At 43.7% G+C, this 23784-nt stretch overlaps 1 protein-coding gene across 3 annotated transcripts in view; it reads left to right on the top strand.

Annotated features, from left to right (window-relative positions):
• SLC35F3 (solute carrier family 35 member F3) overlaps positions 1-23784 on the top strand; it is a 218042-nt gene that overhangs the window by 117560 nt on the left and 76698 nt on the right. Inside the window, exon 1 of one of the 3 annotated variants that reach the window (XM_067535831.1) lies at positions 14836-15025. The exons of 1 other annotated variant lie outside the window; for it this stretch is intronic. Coding sequence is in view for 1 of the 2 variants with exons in the window: in XM_067535830.1 (XP_067391931.1) it covers positions 15302-15377 (76 nt within the window). In the remaining variant the exon portion in view is untranslated. One more of the 3 variants, XM_067535830.1, reaches the window with a different exon arrangement.

Here is a 23784-nt window from a genome sequence, read left to right as displayed (position 1 = left end):
GTTGGGGAAAGGCCTTAGTAACAGGTGGGTCTTGCATTTAAACCTGTACCTAGATGGAGTAGTTGCGCATTCACTGTGTTTTCTGAAAGACCTCTCGTCCATTCCTCTAGTGAGAGGAGAGCATGAACTCTGCTTGCTTGAGATGCACCTTCTTAGCTCTCCAACCAGACAGAACTATCTTGTCTCACAGATTAGAAATGCTAGTGTCTGAGCCAGGTTTAAATCTGTGCTGTATGCTAAAGAGCTACTTATTCTCAGTTAATTATTACCTGGAAGTACTTAAAGTGATTTACGTGTTTGTAAACTGTTAACCACAATACAGTGTAGTTTGTGATCTTTATTACCATAAAGAGCTTTGGGAATGGGGAAAAAAAAAAAGGAACTTGGTGTTGCACCACTGAGTAGCAAAGACCTTAGGCTACTTTTTTAAAAGAAAGCAGATTACATAAATGATTTCATTTATCTTCTGTTGCTGTTGTATGAATTAGCCTGAATTATTATATGCTTAGAAATAGTATAGCCCCAGCTGTATATGCGTCATGACTATAATTACACCAAGCAGCTCTAGGAACATTATGAACTGAGAGCAAACCTCAAGTGATCTATTAATGCCATCAAAACCCTGAAACAGTCATGTGTTATGCACAGTTTGGGAGAAAAGTAGTGGATGTAATATGTGGCTACATAAATCTGATTCCCCAACTCCCTCTCAGTGCTATGGAAAGTTTAACCAGAAATACAGAGCTGAGGCTGGTAGAAGTGAGGGTGGAAAAAAGAGACACATCAACAGAGGGGGAATGACCCATAATTCAAGACTTTTCTGAGGAATGTGGTCTTGGTTATATGCAGGGGCCCAGAGTCTGGTCTCTGGCTAATGACCACTCAGGCGCAAACTAGGGAGGGGTCCCCCATGACCCTGGGACCATTCAGGCACCAGACCGCTCCCTGACAGAAACTAGAGTATTGTTCATCCTGTTCTTAATTATGCTAGTTGCAAATGGCTCCCAAGATCTGTTCCAGGGGCTTGGGATCACCAGTGCAGGAGGGAGCCCCAGACACCCACTACACCAGCAGATACCCTGCTTACACTCACTACACCAGCAGATAGAAGGTGGATGGCATATGAGCTGCTATACCAGCTAGGTGGCATCCAGGGAATCCTCCTGTGACCAGATCTGCCAAATTTAGGGCTGCTTTATGCCCCCAAAGCAGCTGGGATGCACCAGAGAGTCTGGTCCAGGTCGTATAGTGAGAGGATCAGACTAGATCCTGAGATCCTTTTCTTGGTTTAGAGACCAGAGAAAAGTTTCTTTAAACAAAATTAGTTCTTCAACCCAAAAGCAGTACATGCTGCAAAACAAACAAACCCATTGTACTGGAAATCAGTGGGTGCAGTGGAGCAGAGGTGACCTCCCACTGAAAGAGAGCATAAGCTAATTGCTAATATCAATGGAGAAAGGTCAGATTAGGATCTCACCTGAATCCCTCCCTACTACCAGTCACAGTGGACATACCTGGCACAGGAAGGTGCGTCAGCTTTGCGGAATTTGGCCCATTATCCTTGTAATTCCTGGTTGTGATCTATGTTGTTGTATAATGTTTATACTTCCTTAATCTACTGTCTCTTGTCCTCTCTTTCCTTGTATATCTTGGAAACTCTTGTCTTACATCTTTGCCCTTCTTCATTTTTCCCCATGTATTTTGATCCTCTTTCCCACATGGAAAATAAAACTAGTGCTCTGTACTTTTCACGTCCCTTTCTTGTTTATGTAGTTTGTGGTTATATTATGGTACTGCTCTCATTGAACTCAAAGACAAAGCTACCATTGACCTTAGCGGAGCAAGGCTGAGCTCTACGAACATACAACATTCATTTTGTGTAAGCCTATTACAGGCTTCCATATTGTACTATTAATTAATGATCCAGATCCATTCCTCAGAAGCATTAACTAAATCCAGAAAGCCAAGTATAGAAGCTGAGGGATTAGTGATACACAACAAAAAGTCTTTATAAGCAGCTATCTCATTATGGTATGTGTAGAATTCTTCAAAATGTAATATGGTTATCTTGGGATTCGGTCTCACTGCTTGTGGTAATGCTATGATACTCCCTAGGCACAGTGGAAAATAGAATCTTATTTGGTGCCACAAAGTAAATATATTTTTCTATAGCAAAGAGTTTGCCAAATATTTTAGTGGGACGTGATTTATACAGTGGGTTGGCTCATCTTCTATGGCCATATCAAAAAATCTGTCTTCTAATATATTAAAAGTAAAATCACACACACATATTAACAAAATGAACAAAATTTTAAAAAGAGCTAATTAATATTGGATGGGAAAAGCCTTTCATATCTGCTCCCTCCTATCCCATATGGAAACAACAGAAAAATAGCCAAGGACATAAATGCAGCAGCAATTCTAGTAAATTAAAATAAATCTCTGGTTGATGACAACCCCCTAAAAGTTAGCAAAAGTCAAATAATTTTTGTATACATTAAGTAAACATTCTATACCATTTTGCAAAGGGGACTCAGATTTTGACCTCTGGGCTCTCCTTTGTTCCACCTAACTTCACTCAGGTGTAATGTACTGGCGGCTAATGTGTATCTGTACCACTGTGCTCTACTGGATGAAAAGCAAGAACTGCTCATGTGTATGATGGTTGCTTTTTAATGCCTACAACTGATCGCTATGGAAGCTAAAGTACAATGTTAGCACAAGAACAAATGGGTATAAACTGACCATGAATAAATTCTGGCTGGAAATTAGAAGATGATTTCTAACCATCAGAGAGGTGAGGCTCTGGAACAGCCTCCCAGTAGAAGTTGTGGGGACAAAAAACTTAATTAATTTTTGTGAGAGAGAGAGAGTTGGACAAATTTGAGTACAATTGTACGAGGAAGCATGTGATGGTAGGGGATGGGGCTCAACAGCCCTGGGGCTCGCTTTGGGTTTGTCTTATGTTTCCAAAGCTCATGCTTCAGCATTTCAACTGGCCAGGGGTCAGGAAGGGATTTTTTGTTCCCCAATCTATTCTCGGATGGTTTATCTCCTTCCTCTAAAACATCAGGGATGACCATGGCTGAAGATGGGACATTGGACAAGAAGGTCCAGAGCTCTGAGGGGAACCAAGCATTCTTTTTCTCCCAGGTGTTTGCCTGTCTGGTTCTTTCTCATACACTTAGGGTCTATCTGATTGCCACGTGTGGAGTTGGGAAGGAACTTTCTCCCAGGTCTGATTGGGAGTGACTTTGCGCAAGGGGAGGGTTTCACTAGCTTCTGCCAGAATGATTTGGGTATATCTTACTTAATCGTTTCCCTGCTATTGCAGGGGCTTCGGGCACTGGTGCACCTGGTCCCTCCTATTCTCCTATTCTCATAATAGTCTAGTCTCCTGTGCACTGTAATACTTTGGTCTTAATTTGGTTGTTGTGCTTAGTGTGCGTGTGCTGGTGTTGCTGGCCTGTGTTATACAGGAAGTCAGATTAGATAATCTGGTGGTCCCTGCTGGCCTTGAACTCTAACTCTAAAAGTATTATCTACAATATTACTGCATCTAATTTAGATTCTCCTTCAATTCAAATTGTGTCAGTCTGTGTTTTGAACCATAGTCTGTAGTTCCTAACCCTGTCACTGCATGGGTGTAGTTGAGCTGATGTATGCATGTTTGCAGCATGCAGCAGCATTGTTCAAGAGGATATTCATTTCCCCTAAGCAATTATTTTCTGTCTTATTATCTACTTATTATCATCCACAAATTGTTAATATCACATTGCCTCTTCATAAATCCATGGTACACCCACATCTTGAATACTGCATGCAGATCTGGTCGCCCCATCTCACAAAAGATATATTGGAATTGGAAAAGGTATAGAAAAGGGCAACAAAAATTATTAGGGGTATGGAAAAGCTTCCATATGAGAAGAGATTAATAAAACTGGGACTTTTCAGCTTGGAAAAGAGATGACGGGGGGGGGGAGGAGAGGAATGATAGTTGTCTATAAAGTCATGACTGGTGTAGAAAAAGTAAAAAAGGAAGTGTTATTTACTCATAACACAAGAGCTAGAGGTCACTAAATGAAATTAATAGGCAGCAGGTTTAAAACGAACACAAAAGGAAGTATTTCTTCACACAGCGCACAGTCAACCCGTGGAATTCTTTGCCAGAGGATGTTGTGAAGGTCGAGACTAATTAGATAAATTCATGAAGGATAGGTCCATCGATGGCTATTAGCCAGGATAGGCAGGGATGGCTGTTTGCCAGAGGCTGGGAATGGCTGATGGGATGGATCCCTTGATGATTACCTGTTCTATTCATTCCCTCTGAAGCTCCTGGAATTGGCCACTGTCAGAAGACAGGATACTAGGCTAGATGGATCATTGGTCTGACCCAGTATGGCTGTTCTTATGAACCTAATAGCAAGGTTGCAGTATTTTCTACTGTTTCATTTTGGGCTAACTACTATTTATAACTACATCTTCCTGCTCCCACATAATAGCTATGCTCCTGCACAAATATTGTATTTACTTTGTGGGGTAGAGGAGGGGAAGGAGAGGCTGCATACTATATCACAATCAGCTGCTAAAAGTGTAGAGGTGCAGAAAGGTGATTCAGGTGAGACCATATACCTTCGCTCTGTACCCACTTCCCTTTACCCTTCCTATTAGTCCACTGGGATTCACCAGCCATGACTTTTCCACATCTACTAAAATCAACAGCTGTGTAGTAGATTCTCTTTCCAAAACACATTCTGTTTCAAAGGCATCTGAAATGATTTTAGAGTTAAGAATACAGGAGAAAAAGTGGATTATTTATGGTAAGTACTTGTAGCTGAAATATCATTGCTTTTTCCTTAGTCTCATCATCTGGGAAGCTATGATAAGGATCCTTATAATGTACTGTGAATGTTGGCAAAGTTATTTTTGTTAATGGAACATCAGATTGAGTTTAAGATGTGCATTAATGCAAGGCCTTTGGGACAAATTGTACTCACTGCACTTGTGTAATTCTAGGGTAACTTCACTGAAGTCTGTGATGGGTTGGGTTGGTTGTGACGGATGTGGGGCTGATCTGTAACAAATTTATGAATTCTGTATATGATCTGGGTAATTGAGACAGTTACTGCAGTTATACTGAGTTGTTGGAATGCTTACTGTATGCATATATTGATTATGTTAAATAGCAAGACAGTTAGGGAAATAGCAAGAAGGCAACATAACGTCTCTAGATAAGTAACCTCCTAATAAACACAGCATGGGGTCATTAGCAAACAGTTCTAAACTATTAAGATGCTAAGATGTTGGCTCCAGCCAGAATTACACAGCTGTTTTGCCAAGGCCAGAAGGAGATCAAAATAACTTGAAATGGTTGATTGACTTCTTAGAGAGGAGGAGGCACCTGTCAGCAGCTGTTTGTGAGGACCACGCGCTGACACAGAGATAGGCCCTGCAAAGAGATCTGAAATATTTGGGCTTTCCTAAGGCTTCCATCCCCTGAAAGCTTAGGGAGATAGGCAGACAGGCACATAAACCGTTTTGTTGTTTTAAAATCCTTCTCTTCTGCTTTGCTGTGTTCTTACAGTTAAAATTAAACAGTAGTTTTAAAGAAAGTTGTCTGGTAGCTGTATTAATCACTGGACTCATAGCTCCCAAAAAGAAGCCTGGCTGGGGCTGAGCCCAGTTGGACCTGATGAGAAATAATGGCTGGGCCACATGGGCAGCACATGACTCCTGCCTTTTGTGGGGGCTGGGCTGGGGAGAAGCAGGGCTCGGACCATGGCCCCACCGATGCTCTGGCCCTGCCCTCGCTCAGAGCTCAACCCCCTTCTTCAAAGTCCCCCGCAACTGCCGCTCACATCTCTCAGGGAAGAGGGTGAAGAGACAAGCAGCAGGCGGGAGAGCCTCAGGGGAGAGGAACGAATGGGGCCTGCGGCCGAGCAGGGGTGAGGCGGAAACATCTGCCAGCGGCTGTTTGGGGAGGCCTATTATACCCACTGCCTATGCTGGTCCATATGGAGAGGGGGCCCCAGGACCAAATCTAAAAGGGGGAGAATCATTGGATTCCACTGAGACAATGCCTTCAGGGAATCGTATTGCATCTGTGATCTTTTTGGGTCCACCATAGGTCAGAACAGACTAAATGGTCTGAGTAAAATGAGTTGATTGTCTCTGTGAATTCTTCTTGGCTGTCCACCTCACAAAAAACACCATCATGCTAATGTAGTGCCAGTGGTCAATCTTGTTGCCAGGCAAATTGGTTGAAACTATATTAAAGAACAGAATTATCAGACACATAGATGAACACGACTTGTTGGGGAAGAGTCAACATGGTTTTTGTAAAGGGAAATCATGCCTCACCAATCTACTAGAATTATTTAAAGAGGTCAACAAGCATGTGGACAAGGGCCATCCAGTGGATATAGTGTACTTAGATTTTCAGAGAGCCTTTGACAAGGTCCCTCACCAAAGGCTCTTAAGCAAAGTAAGTTGTCATGGGATAAGAGGAAAGATCCTTTTCTGGATCAGTAACTGGTTAAAAGATAGGAAACAAAGGGTGGGAATAAATGGTCAGTTTTCAGAATGGAGAAAGGTAAATAGTGGTGTCCCCTAGGGGTCTGTACTGGGACCAGTACTATTCAACATATTCATAAATGCTCTGCAAAAAAGGGTGAGGTGGAAAAATTTGCAGATGATGCAAATCTACTCAAGACTGTTAAATCCAAAGCAGATTGTGGAGAGTTACAAAGGGATCTAAAAAAATTGGGTGAATGGAAGATGAAATTCGATGTTGATAAATGCAAAGTAGTGCACATTGGAAAACATAATCCCAAACAATTGCCTATGTTTTGTATAAATATAATGCTCCTGTCTTCAAATCTTGTATCTTTTTATAAACATTAAATTCACTTTTTTAAAAATAAAATTAAAATAGCTGGTAACAAGATATTTTCCCATTTGCAAGATGAACTAAAACATAGATGTTGCCTGTCTAAATCATAAAACAAAGCCAAAAAATGACACTTACATCATCTAAAGTTAAACGTCCAAGACCTAAACAAGTTTTTTATTTTATTGCTTTGATAAAATGAGGGAGAGGCAACCCGGATTGTCTGAAATGCAGCCATTCTCTAGGCAGAAAAATAGGTGACTGTCTCAGAATTTGAGAGAGAAAGTTATGAGTTTATGAAAGATTGAAAGGAAGTGCACCACCCTAGTTTCTCTTTACTGCTCACAAAAGCAATAAGCATTAAAGTTAATTGAAAAAAAACCCACAAGCAAGCTTTTCCCACCAGGCTTTTATATCCATGTCTAAGAACTGTAGGTAATAGGTCATACATATAGCCTCTGTTTTTTATTAACACCTTAAACTGGGTTATACCATTTCATTGGTGAGAGAGTCTGAAAAACACGGGACAGGAATTATTAATCAAACTCTTCCAAGTTCATATAGGCTGGCAAACAACTGGACCCGGATTTCATCCAGCTGCCATGACTTCTTTTTTCATCTGATATCCAGCTCCATGAACACCAGTGAAATGTCAAGACACCTAACTCGCAAAATGCTTGATGGATGTTGGGAAGGCAAAGATCAGAAAGACATTGTCATTACAGTGAGGCAATTATTGCAAAATAAAACCAAAACTGACTTGAATCTAAATCATCTTACTGAATTTGCATTTACTGGACTCGTGCTTCTTTTCTGTTAGATTCCTGTGACTATGAAAGACACAAACTATATTTACTAGTAAGTGTTCACCAACACCGCAAATTTTTGAGTGAATTTTGCAGCATATTTGCAGAACAAACTTCATATTCGAAATTACCAGTATTTGCACAGGAAACCTGCTTCTAACGGGTAGGTGTATCTAGTTAGAAATAAAAACATACCAGGTAACCCCCCACACAAAAAAAGCTCAAATTTTAAATACAACCATCTGCTTACAAACAAGCTACAGACTGAGAATTATCTGAAGAGATTATTGAGCGCATAACTTCAAATAAAATTGAGGAAACTGATCTGTTCATGGCCAATTTGTGGACAGAAAAATACTTTTAATATTCATGGCTGTTCTTGGCTGCCCGAAGATTAATTCTTTTTGGCATGAGAGGTAGCCTATTACAAAATTGGTTACACAAGTAAAAGTCAACATTCTATTTCCTTTAGAAATGGAAAACATAACACTACTGCCTTCAGGAGTGAGGCAAGCACTTAAAGTAGTAAATATCTTATCAATTAATGTACCAAAAATGCACATCTGAACTGGAAAAGTACCCATTGTGCACATTTTTCATGTTGGTTTAATCAAATTGGTTTATTGTTTGAAAGTCAAAAGGTTATAGCAAGCAAAAAACTGGGTCTTGATTCTCCACTCTGTTACACTTTTTTATTCCACTGAAACTCCTTGGACTTCAGTGGAGAGAAGCTGGTGAAATGAGATGAAGAATTAGGCCCCTGCTATACAGATTTGCATATAAACCAGTCCCCTAACCTCCTAATTTAAAAATTGACAAAAATAAATGACATTGGCAAAGCAGACAGACACAGCTTCCCAGAATTTGCCCCTTAATCCTCTCGCAGGTGCTTGGCTGGGTTAGTCATAGCTTCTGTAGCCCTTCTGTCTTCTCTTCAGCTCTGCTTTTTTCCACAGGAAGCATCCTTGCTCCTCAGTTTAACTACTAACCTATGGTTCCTCTGATTCTTGGGCTTCCGGGGCCATTTCTCTAATCTCATGAGCTTCTCCCCATTCCAAACACTTGTACATGTCTCTTCTGCAGCCTCTTCTACTGAAATCATGTATAAAACAAACTTTACAAAACTTGACTTGAAATTTTAGCACAAGTATATCAGCTCTTTATTATCCATATTTACTATTTCTATAAGATATACGTATGCATGCTGCTTAACAGGTCCTTGCCTTGAGCAGGTCACAATCTAAATGAGACATAACCCAGCAAAGAATGACAGTTAAACTGAGTGGGGTAAGTAGCACATATGCTATGAAATACAGTTCTTGTTTCTAGAACATTTGGAATACACACATCAGACTCAATGTTCTTTATTAAACACATGCAAAGCTTTGATACTACCATGTATAGTTAAATTTTTACATGCGCGTGTTAGGGGGCCTGTTGTGGATCTTGGATTATAAGTGTATGTGTAAATGAGGAGTAACACAACTGAAGTCAATGGAGAGGGACAGTGTAAAACTGATGTGTAATAGTAATTAGAGCCAGAGATTTCAAACTTTATTAACTATAATTTGGGCACATTTATTTCACATGTCCATTGAATGGGAGATTTTCAAAATCATAATGGGCAGTTTGGAGTCCAGCTCCCCCTTGAAAGTCACTGGGAGTTGGGTGCCCATACTAACTGCACTGTGTGCCTTTAAAAAAATCTCCCCTTGAGGCATTAAATTGAACACAATATAGAGCATAATGATAAATGCTGCAACTAAACAAGTGGGATCAGGAAAGGAGGACTGACACATTTTTTTAAAGTATTTAGGTGGCTAAAGATACAAGTAGGCACCTGCTTTGTAAATGGCACTAGCACCTGTCTGTACCTTTAGGCACTTATATATCTTTAAAAATCTAGTCCAGAGTGTCTACATGCTCCTTAGTAATGCTAATTCTCAGATGTATTGACTGAGTAGAGGCAGCAAGAGTCTAGATGTCCACTGGAGGTAAGGTTGCTGAGATATGGATCTCTGAGGCTTGATGTCCTAGGGCCCAGAAATAACAATATAAGCCTGAAACATAAACAGTACATCCTACAAACTTCAGAACTCCTTATAGAGGTTGTTAAGTGAAACACAGGTGACTAGAGTGTTTGACTGTCTTCCACCAGCTCTAAGACATAATAGAGCTGAAATTTACTGCTAAGCAAAATGTCTAAGTGCCCAGCACTTCTGGAAACCTTTGAATAAACAGCCTTCTAACTGAACTCAGGTTAAAAAGGGACTAGTAGTCAGGGAGTCTGATTCTTCTGCCTTGCATCTTTCATAGTCATTAACCTGTGCGAAAAGTAAGTGCAAGGTGGGTGTGAAATGCTAATATTCTAATCTGGTAATTTTACATCCACTTTTCATAGGTTTAAATGATTATAGCAGGGGAAAGGCAATGGGAAATCCAGGCCCAGGATGTCTGTATTCTATTCTGGACTGTTAGTGGCTGGTTATCTGACCGTGAGCAAGTTGCTGAGCTGCTTTTCTGTGCCTCTGTTTGCCCAACTGTAAAATGGGGATATGGATATTGATACTGATCAATATCAGTACTGATACTTGCAGTGGTGTTGTGAAAATGAATTCATGTTTTGTAAAGTGCCTTGAGATCCTCAGATAAATTCACTGTAAAAGAGCAAAATATTCCTATTGAAAGCACCAGGCAAGGTTAGATTTGCTTCTTTTGATGCAATTTCTTTCAGGTTCCAGGATAAACCTGCCCAGCAGTAGAAAATGGACCCATGGTTCTCAACATACTTTAAAACAGCTCTATGTGTCTGTGAGCTATAAAATCACAGGAAACTTAATGGAAAGTGTTGTCTGATCCAAACAGTAACTATAAAAATAACCATGAAAGCAAAGCTTTTTTATTTGGACTATGTTAGATTGTTCTGTCTTAGAGATCACTATGCCAGTGCTCTCCCGGACAATCATTTTGAAAAGGAGTCTAACATTTTCTTTGATAAAGCTTATCCCAAAGACCCTTGCTGCAGAGGCATAGGACGTATGAACCAATCCTTTTGCTTCATTAATCTACAAACCATCCGATGAGATCTTTCCAAAATAATTCTCTGCATGTGGCCTGCAGAGGCAATTGACCTCTGAATGTAAAAGAACATGTCGTATTTGATTTATCTGCAGGAATATGGGGTATTTTTCTATCATTTGTTAAAGAATTCACCGCACGTTCCTGTAAAAGGCTACAGACTATACTCTGGGATGTTTATGGAATATCGCTAGCTGCCTGATTCTATTTGCAATGTACAGTAATTTTATTTTGCCCAAATCTTGAGAGGTGCTGAATACCAGCAACTCCAGTTACAGGCACTTCTCACATAATTACACCCTTTGAACCTGATCCTAGATGGTGCAAGGACCAGATCCTCAAAGATATTTAGGACCTTATCTTCAAAGGTAGGTGCCTAAGTGCCCTCAGTTCCCAGTGAAGTAAGGGGGAATAAAGGGTATTCAGCACTTCCCAGGACATGTTCACCACCAGGCAGAATCTGGCCCTTCGACAGTAGTTATACAGACTTATATGAAAGAACCTACTTTTGATCCCTATTCACCAATTAGAGCCTGTCCTACTCATATAAAGTCCTTTTGATACCAGTGGGACTTTCACATGCACACTGTGGGGTAAATCTGCCATATGTTGGTATGTATCTAAACAACTTTTTTGGAAAAATACTGGAAAAGGTTACAGCATATGAGGGACATACAATTCAGTCCTCATCTATTTTTTCCCTTTAATTTTGTGTGTGTGGTGAAGTTAGTGCTCAGTTTAATACACAGCTGTGTTTAAAAAAAAGCAGATGAGTTATTAGTCTATATAAAGAAAGAGAGAGTGAATGCTCTTTCAGGTGTTATAATTAGGGCCCTTCCAACTTCATGGTCCATTTCTGGTCAATTTCAGGGCCATAGGATTTGAAATTAGTCAGTTTCACATTTTCAGTTGTTTACATCTAAAATGTCATGTGTTGTAACCAGGGGGGTCCCAACCCAAAAGGGAGTTATGGGGAAGACGGGTCGCAAAGCTGTTGGGGGGGCGTGTCATGGGATTGCTGCCCTCCCTTCTTATTCTGCCTTCAGAGCTGGGCAGTAACCACTGAGCTTCCCACAGCTGGAGGAGGCTCCTGGAAGGGGAGGTGAGCCTGATCTCCCTCGTGCTGCTAGGAGTGTCCCAGCCAGGGGTTCCTAGCCCTGGCCAATGGCAGATTAATGCATGGGTCCATGGGGCCCATGTCTGGGGGCCCCCTGGGAAAAATGGGTGCCCAGAGCCCTGGCGGGCATCCAAGCCCCTGGGGGTGCCCTGAGCCTGAATGCTGTGGCAGAAGGGGTGGGAGCCCCAAGCCCGGGCGTCCCAGCAGAAGACACGGTGGGAGCCCCAAGCTTCAGTGGGTGCCCTGGCAGGAGCCCCGAATCTTGGCAGAAGCCCCAAGCCAGACTCCCAGCTGGACTGGAGAGGAACAGGACTTGCTCTTTCCCTGCATGGCTGCTCTTGGGGGGGTGGGGGAGATCAGATCAACTTCGGGGTACCTCCCAGCAGCACAGGGGAGATCACACCCGCCTCCACCTCTGGGCTGCAGGAAGCTATGGGGCTACTGCCTAGCTGTGGAGCTTCCTGCAGCTGGGGGAGGTACCTGATCTGATCTTCCCCTGAGAGCGGCTGTGAAGGGGAAGAGTAAGTCCTGTCCCTCCCTAGCCCTACCAGGGCTAGCAACTGGAGCCCGGGGCACAGTAGAAGCCTCTGGCTAAGGCACTCCCAGCCCTGCCCCTCCCTCTCCTCTCCAATAGCTAGATTTCATGTACATGACATATTTTCACATCCATGAATGCCATTATATAAATCAGTTGTGCATCTTCATCTTGAATAGTCTTAAGTCTGGTCACACCATCTCAGAAAGGATATAGTGGGAGTAGGAGGGTGCAGAGCAAACCAATCAAAGTTATTGGAGATAAGGGGAACTCTTTCACAGGAGCAGAGAGTAAAAATATTAGGCCTATTTCGTTTAGAGAGGAGATAAGATGGGAATAATATGGATAAATAAAATGATTAATGGTTTAGAGAAGGTAAATAAGGTGCCCCTACTTACTCTCTCATAGAACAAGTGAACGGCCAATGATTTTGAAAAGCAACAGATTAAAACCTGATAAAAATATTTTTTTACACAATCCATAATTAACCTCTGGAACTCACTACCACCAGATACCACTGAGGCCAAGAGTTTAGTAAGATCAAAAAAGACTAGATATTTATATGTATATACGCTATTGTTTATTTGTCAGTATTACCGTAGCACCTACGAGCCCCAGTCCTGAACAAGAACCCCATTGTGCTAGGCACAGTACAAAGAACAAACATATATAAGGGATATCAGCTCTCATGCTCCAAGGCAAAATCCAGTCACCAGCTGCCTGAGCATGTTTTTGCAAAGTTATCTATCAATTTTATCTATCTCAGTATTATGGACTTCATTTCTCAGTTTTACACTTTCTTCTGAAGCATCCAGGGTTGATCACTGTCAGGCAGAGGGTGTTGGACTCAGCAAACCATTGGTTTGATCTAGCAGGGAGATTCCTATGAAAGGTACTGGCTTGACATCCCAGGAGCCTGAAGTCCTCTAGCTATGTGATACAGCACAGGCAGTGCAAGCTTCCCCACACTGCCCTGCCAATATGCCTCTATTCTGACTAGGAGGCTCCACCTCTAGGAATGAAGGTAATTTGTTCTCCATGACTATTCAGTTGTGGAACACACAGGTCTCTACAGGGTTTATACTGTCCCACTTCCTCCCAGGCAGCAGGTGACTTCATCTACTTTCCCCTTAGGCACTGAAAAGGATGGGCTGGAAAATCTGAGTGGGGAGGGGAGGGAAAATGAATTTCTGTTCCAGGAAGCATAATACCACCTAGATGCTGCCCCCCCCCCCCCCCGCCCCCCAATGAGAGCCCTACAATAGTTTCCCCCAAGACTGGTTTGGAAATGAGCCCAAATCTGACACGATCCCCCTGAAGCCTGCGGGTTGGCATCAAATATGCAAAAACAACAAGAGTCCTGTGGCATCTTAAAGACTAACAAATTCCACTAACATAAGCTTTCATGACAAAGTGGGTTGCAGCCCCCGAAAGCTTATGCCCGTAGGAATTTGTTAGTCTTTAAGGTGCTATAGGACTCTCATAGTATACAGACTAACACAATTACCCCTCTGGGACTTTTAATCAAATATGCAGTTATTCTAATTGTATATCTTCTTAAAAAAAATAGCCTCCACACAATTGGCACTAGCAGGGCTGGCAGCAACTGCAGGGGTGCCAGGCACTGGAATGTCAGGGAGGCGCTCTCCCAGGTGGGTGCTGAGACCCTGACAGAGGTCGGCAAGGGAAGTTTGCAAGGGCCACTGTCCATACAACTGTCATTGTGTCAGTCTCTGGAGCGGTGGCTTTCTGCCACATTCCCCGGTGCTCTACTGCAGCAGTGGTTCTCAATCTTTCCAGACTTACTGTATCCCTGTCAGGACTCTGCATTGTCATGTGTACCCCCAAGTTACACCTCACTTAAAAACCACCTGCTTACAAAATCAGACATAAAAATTCAAAAGCGTCACAGCGCAATGTTACTGAAAAATGGCTTCCTTTCTCATTTGCAGCATAATACTGCAGTTGGAACATAAATAGCATGTTTATGTTTCAGTGGATAGTAGATAGGGCAGCATAAACAAGTCGTCTGTATGAAATTTTAGTTTGTACTGACTTGCTAGTGCTTTTTACATAGCTAGCCTGTTGTAAAACTAGGCAAATAGCTAGATGAGGTGCTGTACCCCCTGGAAGACCTCTGCGTCCCCCCTCCCATATTTACCCCTAGCTGAGAACCACTGCTCTATAGCCACTGAAGAGCAAAAGCGTTAACAGGTGCAAGTGGGACGGCGGGCAGAGGCTGCAGACAGGGCGTTTTGTGCGCGCGCGCCTCTCCTGCATGGATTGGTCCTGCACGCTGCACCAGCTGTAACAAAGTCGGGGGGGGGGGACTAGAGCCTCTCCTTCCCGCCCCCCAAAGGTGACCGACTCACGTGCTCTTCGCTGGAAAGGCTGCAGTGGCGCTGGGGGGGGGACGAGTGAAAGCCACACGAAGTGACCCAAGGTAGCCCGCTAGCCCGGCTCCTCACTCACTCACTCACTCAGCCAGTCAAGATCTGTCTGCGCTGACCCACCCACCGCACCGCAGCTGGGCGCGCTCCGGGCGTGCTGCACTTGCGGCGGGTCCTGCAGCCGGCCCCGCTCCCTGGCGGAACTGAACGGTGAGCGAGCGAGCGAGGGCTAGCGGGAGGGGGCGGGGAAGGGGGAGCATGTGCCGCCCTGTGACGTTTTGTTTGCAGCCAGCCTCAAAGTCGGGGCAGGCGAGCGCGGAGGGAGGAAGGGAAGGCAGGCAGGGGCGAGCCGCTGCGGCGCTGGCTGTGCTCGAGAGGCCGGCGGCGGCGGCGGCGGCTGCTGCAGGGGGGGAGCGAGCGGAGGGCTCTGCCGCGGCCGGCCGCACGATGTAGGCGAGCAGCAGCCGGCGGGCAGCAGGGCTCATCATGAAGAAACACTCTGCCAGGGTCGCCCCGCTCAGCGCGTGCAACAGCCCGGTCCTGACCCTCACCAAAGTGGAAGGTAAAGCCGTGCCCCGGCGCGGGGGTGGCTGGGTGGGGCGAGCGCTCACACACACACACACACACACACGCAGCAGCCGCCCCGCGGGTTGCGGGAGGGGGCTGTGTGTGCGGATAGTGTCCGGCCCGCTGCTGAGCCGGACGCGCCGCGCGGCACCAGCTCTGCGCTCCTGGCCAGAAGCGAGCCGCCGCCGTGGGTGCCCCTGGGGTGGGGGCGCGCGCGCGCGGGGTGGCTCCCGTGGCAGCCCGGCGGCGCGTGCTGCTGCTGCTGCTGCTGCCCCGGGGCGCCCTGCAGCAGGGCGAGGACCGGGAGGGGGCTGGCTGCTCCCCGCACCGGGCGGGCGGGGGGTACCTGTCCTGACCGGACTCGCCGACTGCCATGAAAGGAGGATTTCGCCAATGCAGACGTCGCCGTCCGGTCTGCGCTGAAAGTCACCTCCCACCCTGCCTCCCTAGTGCGGGAAGGAAACTCCCCTTCCCCCGGGGAGTGGGGGCCTGACCCCAGGACAAGTTCGCGCTAAGTTTTCCCGGGGAAGAGGCAGGGCGAGGGCCGGTCGTGGCCGGGAGGGCTGGTTTGGAAAAGGATGGTGCTCTGGAGAGGAGATGCCGCCTTCCAAGAACAGGTAGAAACGCTCGTTGCCCCCATCGGCTTCCTGCACCGGGCCGCTCCTCTCTGCTTCGCGGGGTGGGTTGGTTTGTTTTGCACTGCGTTGCGTTGCTTTGAGGAAGACGTGTGTTTCCCTCGGATGCGCCAACTGCTGGGCCATGTCCTCCTCCAGCACTGCTCTGCCCCCTTCTTCTGAAGCCATGGAGAGCAGGAAGCCGAGTCTGCCTTGGAATGCACTGGCACGGAGCGCTAAAACTGACCCCAAGTCCCTAACGTGCATTGATCAACGACTCCCCTCTCAGACACACCACCAGCATCACACTGACTGACTGTCCAGAGGGCACACAGCACCCTGCGAGGCAGGGCCCTGTTCTTCTCCCATTCGACAGACTGGGGAATGAGGCACAGTGACACAGGGACTTACTTACCCAAGGTCACACAGGAAGTCAACAGCAGAGCCAGGACGTAAACCTGGGCTTTTCAAGTCTCAGGTTCACACCCTAACCACTGGCCCTTCCACTTAGTTGATAATTGGTTTGGGTCTGTCAACACTGGCGCTGGATGGAACAGAAGCATTGGAGGTGGTTCAAGCTCAGCTTTGTAAGGGTTCCGTTGAGCTGAGATAGCTGGTATGCTCTATTGGCCTGAAACAATAAGCACATTGGCTCTGTGGTTAGCAGGAGTGCAGAGAGGTTTCAAGAGCCCATTTGCAGTCAGGGAGAGGGGAATCTACAGTCATGCAGAGGCTATGCTCTGGGTGTTCTGGTCTACAGTGAGGCAGCATTTGCAGAGGAAGGCAACCAGAGAAACCTGAAGAGGTTATTATGCTCCAGGTGAAATGATCCTGGACTGTAGCATGTGGGAGAGCTAGGCATGAAGAGCCATGGTCTGGGATACAGTAGGCATCAGAGGAAAGGGGATGTGTGAGCCAGGTGCTGGAGCACAGGAAGGAAGCCGAGTGAGGGTGGAGGGGGAAGATGTGGAAAAAGAGAATGAGGGGCAGGGAAGGGGGAAGTGTCTGTAGAGGGAGAAAGAAGACTAGATGGAGCAACTCAGTCATTGTAGGAAAGGACAAAGAAGGGGAAATTGTCTGTATTTTTTCCCAATGCCTATGTGGCACTAGGAGAAAGTCACTTGAAGGAAAGGAAGAGAAAGGGACTGGGAGAGAAGAGGGGTAAGAAGACAGATGAGAGAAAGGAGGGAAGAAAAAAGAGAGGAAATAAGGATTGAGATTCATGGGGACTCAGAGGAGGAAAAAGACAGAGGACTCCTGGGAAGAGAAATAAAAACGGGGGGCTTCAGTGAAGTGGGGAGGAAAAGAATAGGAAGAGAAGTAGTATTGAAAGAGGAAAAACAGGGAGGGGAGAAAGAGAAAATGGTATAAATACAGTTGGAGAAAAACAGGAGGAAATGAAGAAATAGACTGAGAACCCAAAAAATGACTAAATAAATGGAAGGAGAAAAAGAAAACTCAAGACCACACAACATTAAGGTTAGCAATTCTATTTATTCAGAATACATGTTGCTCCATTTTCCAGGTAGAAATCCTCCTGGGGGCAGTGTGTAGCCAATCTCCTGATGAACTTCTTGATGAAGAGTTTTCAGGCTGATTGCTCTTTCCCTGAGCTGTAAATTGAATCCTTTCAAGCCTGTCCCTGTCAGCTGTGTGTACCAACTTTCAGATACCATATTACCAGTCACCAAGAACTTAGCTGACCTAGTTGGCTTTTTTCTGCTTTAGTTTCCATGTAGCTGATTTTGCTTTTAGTGGAGCAATGAAATGACAAAACCAATGGCAAAATTTAAAGTACTTGATTCAGGATACAGCCCAGAAATTTATGGAAACAGCTGGAGTTACTCTTGCAATTTGTCTTTTTCATGAGATAGACCAATTATGTGTGTGAGAACTTCAGTCAACAGTGCAGTTCTTGTGAGAGTTACCAATGTCACAAAAAGCCTCTTTTCTTGCAAACGGTGGGCTTACAGTGCTCATGAAAAAGACAGGACATGGTTCTAGACATAAATAAACCCAAATATATTGCAGGCAAGCATCAATACTCAGCCCTGCTGCTGCACCTCTGCAAATGTGTGGTATGCAGATGTTTTGCTAGGTGATCTCCCCTTAGCACTAGCAAACAGCCCTGAAGTTTGACAAGCAGTGTAGTGGAATCAAGGCTGATTCTGCAGTAGCAACACAAAAAAAAAAGTTTGTTCCTGCTTCAGCTAGCAGGAGTGATTACCCCTTCGCTGCCCTGCACTAAAACTGCTTGAAGGAATTGGAACTGGTGTAGCCTGAGGGAATGTGCCTCTCTAGATAGACAGCCAAGAGGAGCCATTCATTGATATGCATTACTGTAATGCCTTTCAGCATTCCCTCCCTCTCTGTCTGTACACTAGATACTTTGCTTTAAAAGGGAGATAAGGACTTTGTGCTCTTTCAAAAGCATGACTGCCATTTCAGATTATCCCAGAGATTTGAATCATTACTATGCACCAACCCTGCTGTACCAGCACTTTGAAAGACAACCACATCATATACATATCATTCAAACAGGCAGTAACTGTTTCCCTTTCTCCTGTATGATCTGCACCTGTTTATTTTTGTGCAGCTCCTGCCAACCATAGGCTCAGTGTCCATTGCTTATGTTTGTCCATCTTTCTGTTGTTTTTATAGGCAATTTTTGTAATGCATTGGCCATCTTAAAGTTATGTTCTGTCACCAGTGGGTCTGCTGAGCCACTGATGCAAGGAGGTGCAATTTAACGGTCTGTACTCACCCACAGGTGAGGACAGCTGGTGTTTCCTCCTACCCTCAATCTTGGGGTCTTCCAGAGAAAGGCAGCTTTGACTTTCACCAAAAGCTTCAGAACAGTCTCTCTGTGCAAAGTGAATAAATTGAATCCTACAGCTTTCCTAACCATGTAACTCTCTTCCTCCTTTGCTGATACCACCCAATTCTAGGCTCTGGACCCATACCAGAGGGGAAATTGTCTGCTTTCTGCTGCTGCAAATGCCCCCTCTAACAGTGCACAAGGATATACACTGGCAGAAGTCAGCATAGATTCAGGAATTATTCTGGCCCATTGTTATCTCTGTTTGTTTTGTCCTTGATAACTGTTTGGTTGTATCAGATTTTGGACCTGGTGTTCATCTCAACGCCAGGTAAATTAGGGCTCCAGTGAAGTCAGCTGAGTTTTATCAGTGTAAAGGAGTTCAGAATCAAGCCCTTTTCCTCTAAAGTTTAACTTTCCTTTGGAAATCTCCCAATAAAAAGATATGAAAAGTTATAACTTTTTCACCTATTAAACAACTTGACAGTCTTATTGCATGTTAAAACTCAGAGCTGTGAATCATTTTATTTGCAGTACGTATAACCTTGGACTTTTCAGGACTTTGTCATATATATGTGTGTGAGGGGAGCCAGAGAAGGAGAAAGACTAACTAAAATGCATCGTGCAGAAAAGTATAAATATATGGGACTACTCAGATTCACACCAGCTGAGTATTTTGCCTTTATTTACTTCAGTTAGGGATGGCAGCATCTCAGTCATACACACATACAACTACACCCACACACACTTTCCATGTTGTATAATTATACCTCATTTAGTTCTTTCTAATTACATTTATTATAATCGTGCAAACTTTTACATTGTTGTTAATTAACAATGAAATATTGTTTTGCTTTTGCTGGCAGCTTAGCTGAAGTAATGGAAATGCGACAAGTGGTGTTCAGAAGTTGCTTACATCACAAGTTATATCTCTCTTCTATAAATTGTTACAGATTCCTGTTTCTGCTTAAATAAAATTAGTGCCAAATTCCGCCCTGTGCAAATCTGGGGTAACTCCATTGACATCACTGATGATACTCAAGATTTCCACAAGGATAACCAAGACCAGAACTTGGACTTTAATGTGTTGAACATTTTCAAGTTTAATAAATATACCACAGATGCAAAAACATGGTAATCACAATAATAATAATCATACTTTACATTTCCGTAGCATCTGCTATTTGAAGATTTCAAAGCATTTAAAACCACTAATGAATTAATCTTTGCAAAACCCCTTTGAGGTAGGTAACTGTTGTTATCCCTGTTTTGCAGATGGGGCAACTGAGGAATTGCTAAATTAAATCCAACTTGCTTTAAATTCACAACAGCATATCTGTCACGTGGACAGGAATAGAATCTAAATCCCTCAACTCCCCATCCTTTGTCTTAGCCACAAATGCGCTCTCTCTCTGGAATGGATGTTCTGGGATGCAATAAGACTCTTTCTATGGATGTCAGTGGGCATGGGCCAAGCCTTAACTTAGTGACTGTCTTGATTTTCATAACAACCTTCCTTTTTCAGGGAATCACACAAATATATTTGAGGCTAAATACTGTAGAAGGACCGGCAATGCTCTGTTGGCCTGATCTAAAGCTCGTACAAAGATTCTCCCAGACTTTCATTAACTTCAGTTGGCTTTGGATCAGGCCTCATTAAAAACTCAGCCATGGAGTTAATATTTTTATAAACTTTTAAACATTTGCCTCTTTATGTCAAAGATGTGAAAGAGAGAGAAATGCATGGTACTCACCATAAACATTCTTCTAGTACTCCTGTACTTTAGAAAACATATAGCAGCAGGTGGGCCAATAGCAGATGCATCTAGTTTTGTATGTTTGTCAAGGTCTATACTTTCAGAATTGGGAATGTGCCATGTATATAGGAGCCAATCCTGTTTTCCACGTGTGTCCGTAATTTCTACTGACTTCACAAGGAATGCATGATTGGGTCTACTGTGAGTAACTTGCAAAATATCTGTTTTTGTTCACACTAATTTGTTTGCTTAAAAGAAAGCTCCATTTTGGGTGGATTCTCTGATGTGGTATTTGTGATCTGGACTGAACCGCCAAACTCATTCACATATGCCACTGACAGATGGTAACGGCTGTCAGTAGCTGAGACTGGATTCAAACTAGTGAGCTTGTGGTGAAAGTGGATGGGTAGAGAGCCTGAGTCTACCAATCCCCCATAATGTTCCCTCTTAATACCACAATATCTTTGAGCAGATGACTGAGACCCTGCTGCAGTGGAATGATTGGTTTCTGTGCTACTCAACACCTGTCACCTTTCACAAGTGACACAACACTTTCATAGTCCTTAAACAGGCTCAAAACATCCTCTTTCTGGTTGCTATAGGCACACTCCCTGGAGATTCAATTTTGATCATGTTTTACTGGTTTTTCTAACTGTCCTACCTCACTGGTCTTAAGGGAATGAACCCTAAGTTACAGGCCTAGTGAGGACCAATTACATATATAAGGTATTGGCCACTAATAGTAATAGTAAATAAAATATAAATGGGACCATTTCTATGCAGTGGGTGCATTGATATACAGAAATCTATTACTACACTATTGGGTAATGCTAAACCATTGTGGAGCTGGATGATAATAGTTACTGAATATTTCTTCATGCTTTGTCACTTTTAAAGGCAAATGCATGTGTGAATACATATGCAGTTTGAACAAAAGGTTTTAATTTAGATGAATAGATTTATAGAGTTTAAAGCTAGAAAGGACCATTCGATCATCTAGCCTGGCCTATCTGTCACAGGCTATTACATTTCACCCAGTTACACCCCGTTTCATCTTGGGGCATCTTGAATTAATTCAAGTGTTTGTTTTTTGGGGAGCGAACAGCCTAGTAAATGATTGCTAGTCAATTGATTTCATGTTAAAATGTCTCCCACTAGAACTCTGAACAAGGCTAGCAAAACCAAAAGTTCAGTCCACAAAATCTACTGTTGGTGCTTCATGTTTACATTATATTTGTTTTCTAAAAGAGCAAATGCTGCCTCCCCACCTTTCAGCTCTAGGGATCTTTAAAAATAATATTTTTAGGCAGGACTCCTCAGGGCAAGGAAGTTCTTCAAATTCCTCCATCTAGAGAGAAATCCATGATAAAGAAGGAATAGGGTTCATAAAATGCTGTAATGGCCCGATATGGTAGCAGCACAGAAACTTTACAATTTCCCACTGATTAAAGCACATAAATTATGTAGCAGATGTGTTTTCACATTGTATGTTGGGCTCAGCAGAGGATACAGAGTAATATACTAAAGCAGCTCCCTTCGTTCAGTTGAAATACAGGTAGAGGATATGCTTTGCATCCTTTAGCCCAGAATCCTACCTCCTCCTTAAATTCTGAGATGGCAGATCAGACCCTGGGTAATATCCCACAGGAAGCAGACATCCTATAGATAATGGAGCAGATTCACTTCAGGGTCAGCATTGGCTTCTGCTGGCATAGTGCCAAAGACAACAGGAAGGAAGTGGCATTGATTATTGTATCCCAGCCTGCTCACAACCTCCTCCACAGCAGGGGCCTTCCAGTAGCCAGTGCAGCCCCCAAAGTGCGTGACCCTCTCCAGAAAAAGGACCTCTCTAGAGCATCCAGGGGATGTGTCAATTCAATGGATCCTCTATTGCTAGGTTCCTGTAAAGAGCTCAGTGCAATTTAAGTCTGTATCGGCCTGGCATAACCCCCAAGCAGGGTGATATTGGAAATCTTACCTGTCCAACTTGAGGAATGAATTACTCTACTGGGCCCGGTATCCTTTGCTGGTACAGCGAGGTACGGTTTGTACCTTTTTAGAGAAATGCAGGTAAATCTGGCCTGGTATCACTATTCCTGGACTGTTAATATTGCTGGCCAGATAACATACTCAGCGAATAGATTCATGGATGCCCAGGCCAGGAGGGACCATTGTGATCATCTTGTCTGACCTGCCGTATATCACAGGTCATAGAACTTCCCTGAAATCATTTCTAGAGCGCATCTTTCTGAAAGACATCCAGTCTTGATTTAAAAATTGCCAGTGATGGTGAATCCACCACGACCCTTGGTAAATTGTTCCAGTGATTAATTACCCTCACTGTTAACAAAATTTATGCCTTATTTCTAATCTGAATTTGTCTAGTTTCTAGCCACTGGAACATGTTATACCTTTCTCTGCTAGATTGAAGAGCCTATTATTACATATTTGTTCTCCATCTCGGTACTTACAAACTGTGATCAAGTCACCCCTTAACCTTCTCTTTGTTAAGGTAAATAGATTGAGATCTTTGAGTCCATCGCTATAAGGCATCTTTCCTAATCTTTTAATTATTCTTGTTGGTCTTCTCTGAGCACTCTCCAATTTATCAATATCTTTCTTGAATTGTGGACACCAGAATTGTACACAGGGCTCCAGTCACATCAGTGCCAAATACAGAGATAATATAACATCCCTACTCAATATTCCTCTGCTTATACCTCACAGGATTGCATTAGCCCACCCCTTTTGGCTACAGCATAGCACTGAGAGTTCACGTTCAGCTGATTATCCAACACAAATCTATGAGTCATTGCATGAGATTAACTGCATATTCTTATTACAGTGTGGCTGGGCTGGATAATTCAACCACAGAGAATGTAGACGCTGTGTAGTCCAACCCTAACATCATTTTAAAACACCCATCTTTGCCTTTTCCATACTCACCTCAGCTTCCACTGGGCAACTTTCAACAAAGAAGGGAATGCCTTTTACACTGAAAACGCATGTTTGACCTCCACAATTGATTGCTTGATCCATATGGGGAACAGTGGGATGTAATTGCACCAGTCAAGGCCATTTTTCTAACATCTACAAAAGTCTCTCTTTTTTTTCTGAAAAGACAGCAAGAGAGTAATTGGAGATAAAATAAAAACTAGGACTCCGCAGGTAAGTGTGCTCTTTGCTCTAAGTTATGCAGGGTGTCTTCCTGCT

This window comes from Emydura macquarii, unplaced genomic scaffold (genome assembly GCF_026122565.2).
Source record: "Emydura macquarii macquarii isolate MOO-44397 ecotype Brisbane River unplaced genomic scaffold, CSIRO-AGI_Emac_v2 contig_3517, whole genome shotgun sequence".
NCBI classification, from domain to species: domain Eukaryota; kingdom Metazoa; phylum Chordata; order Testudines; family Chelidae; genus Emydura; species Emydura macquarii.
This window is presented reverse-complemented; position numbering and strand designations above follow the sequence as displayed.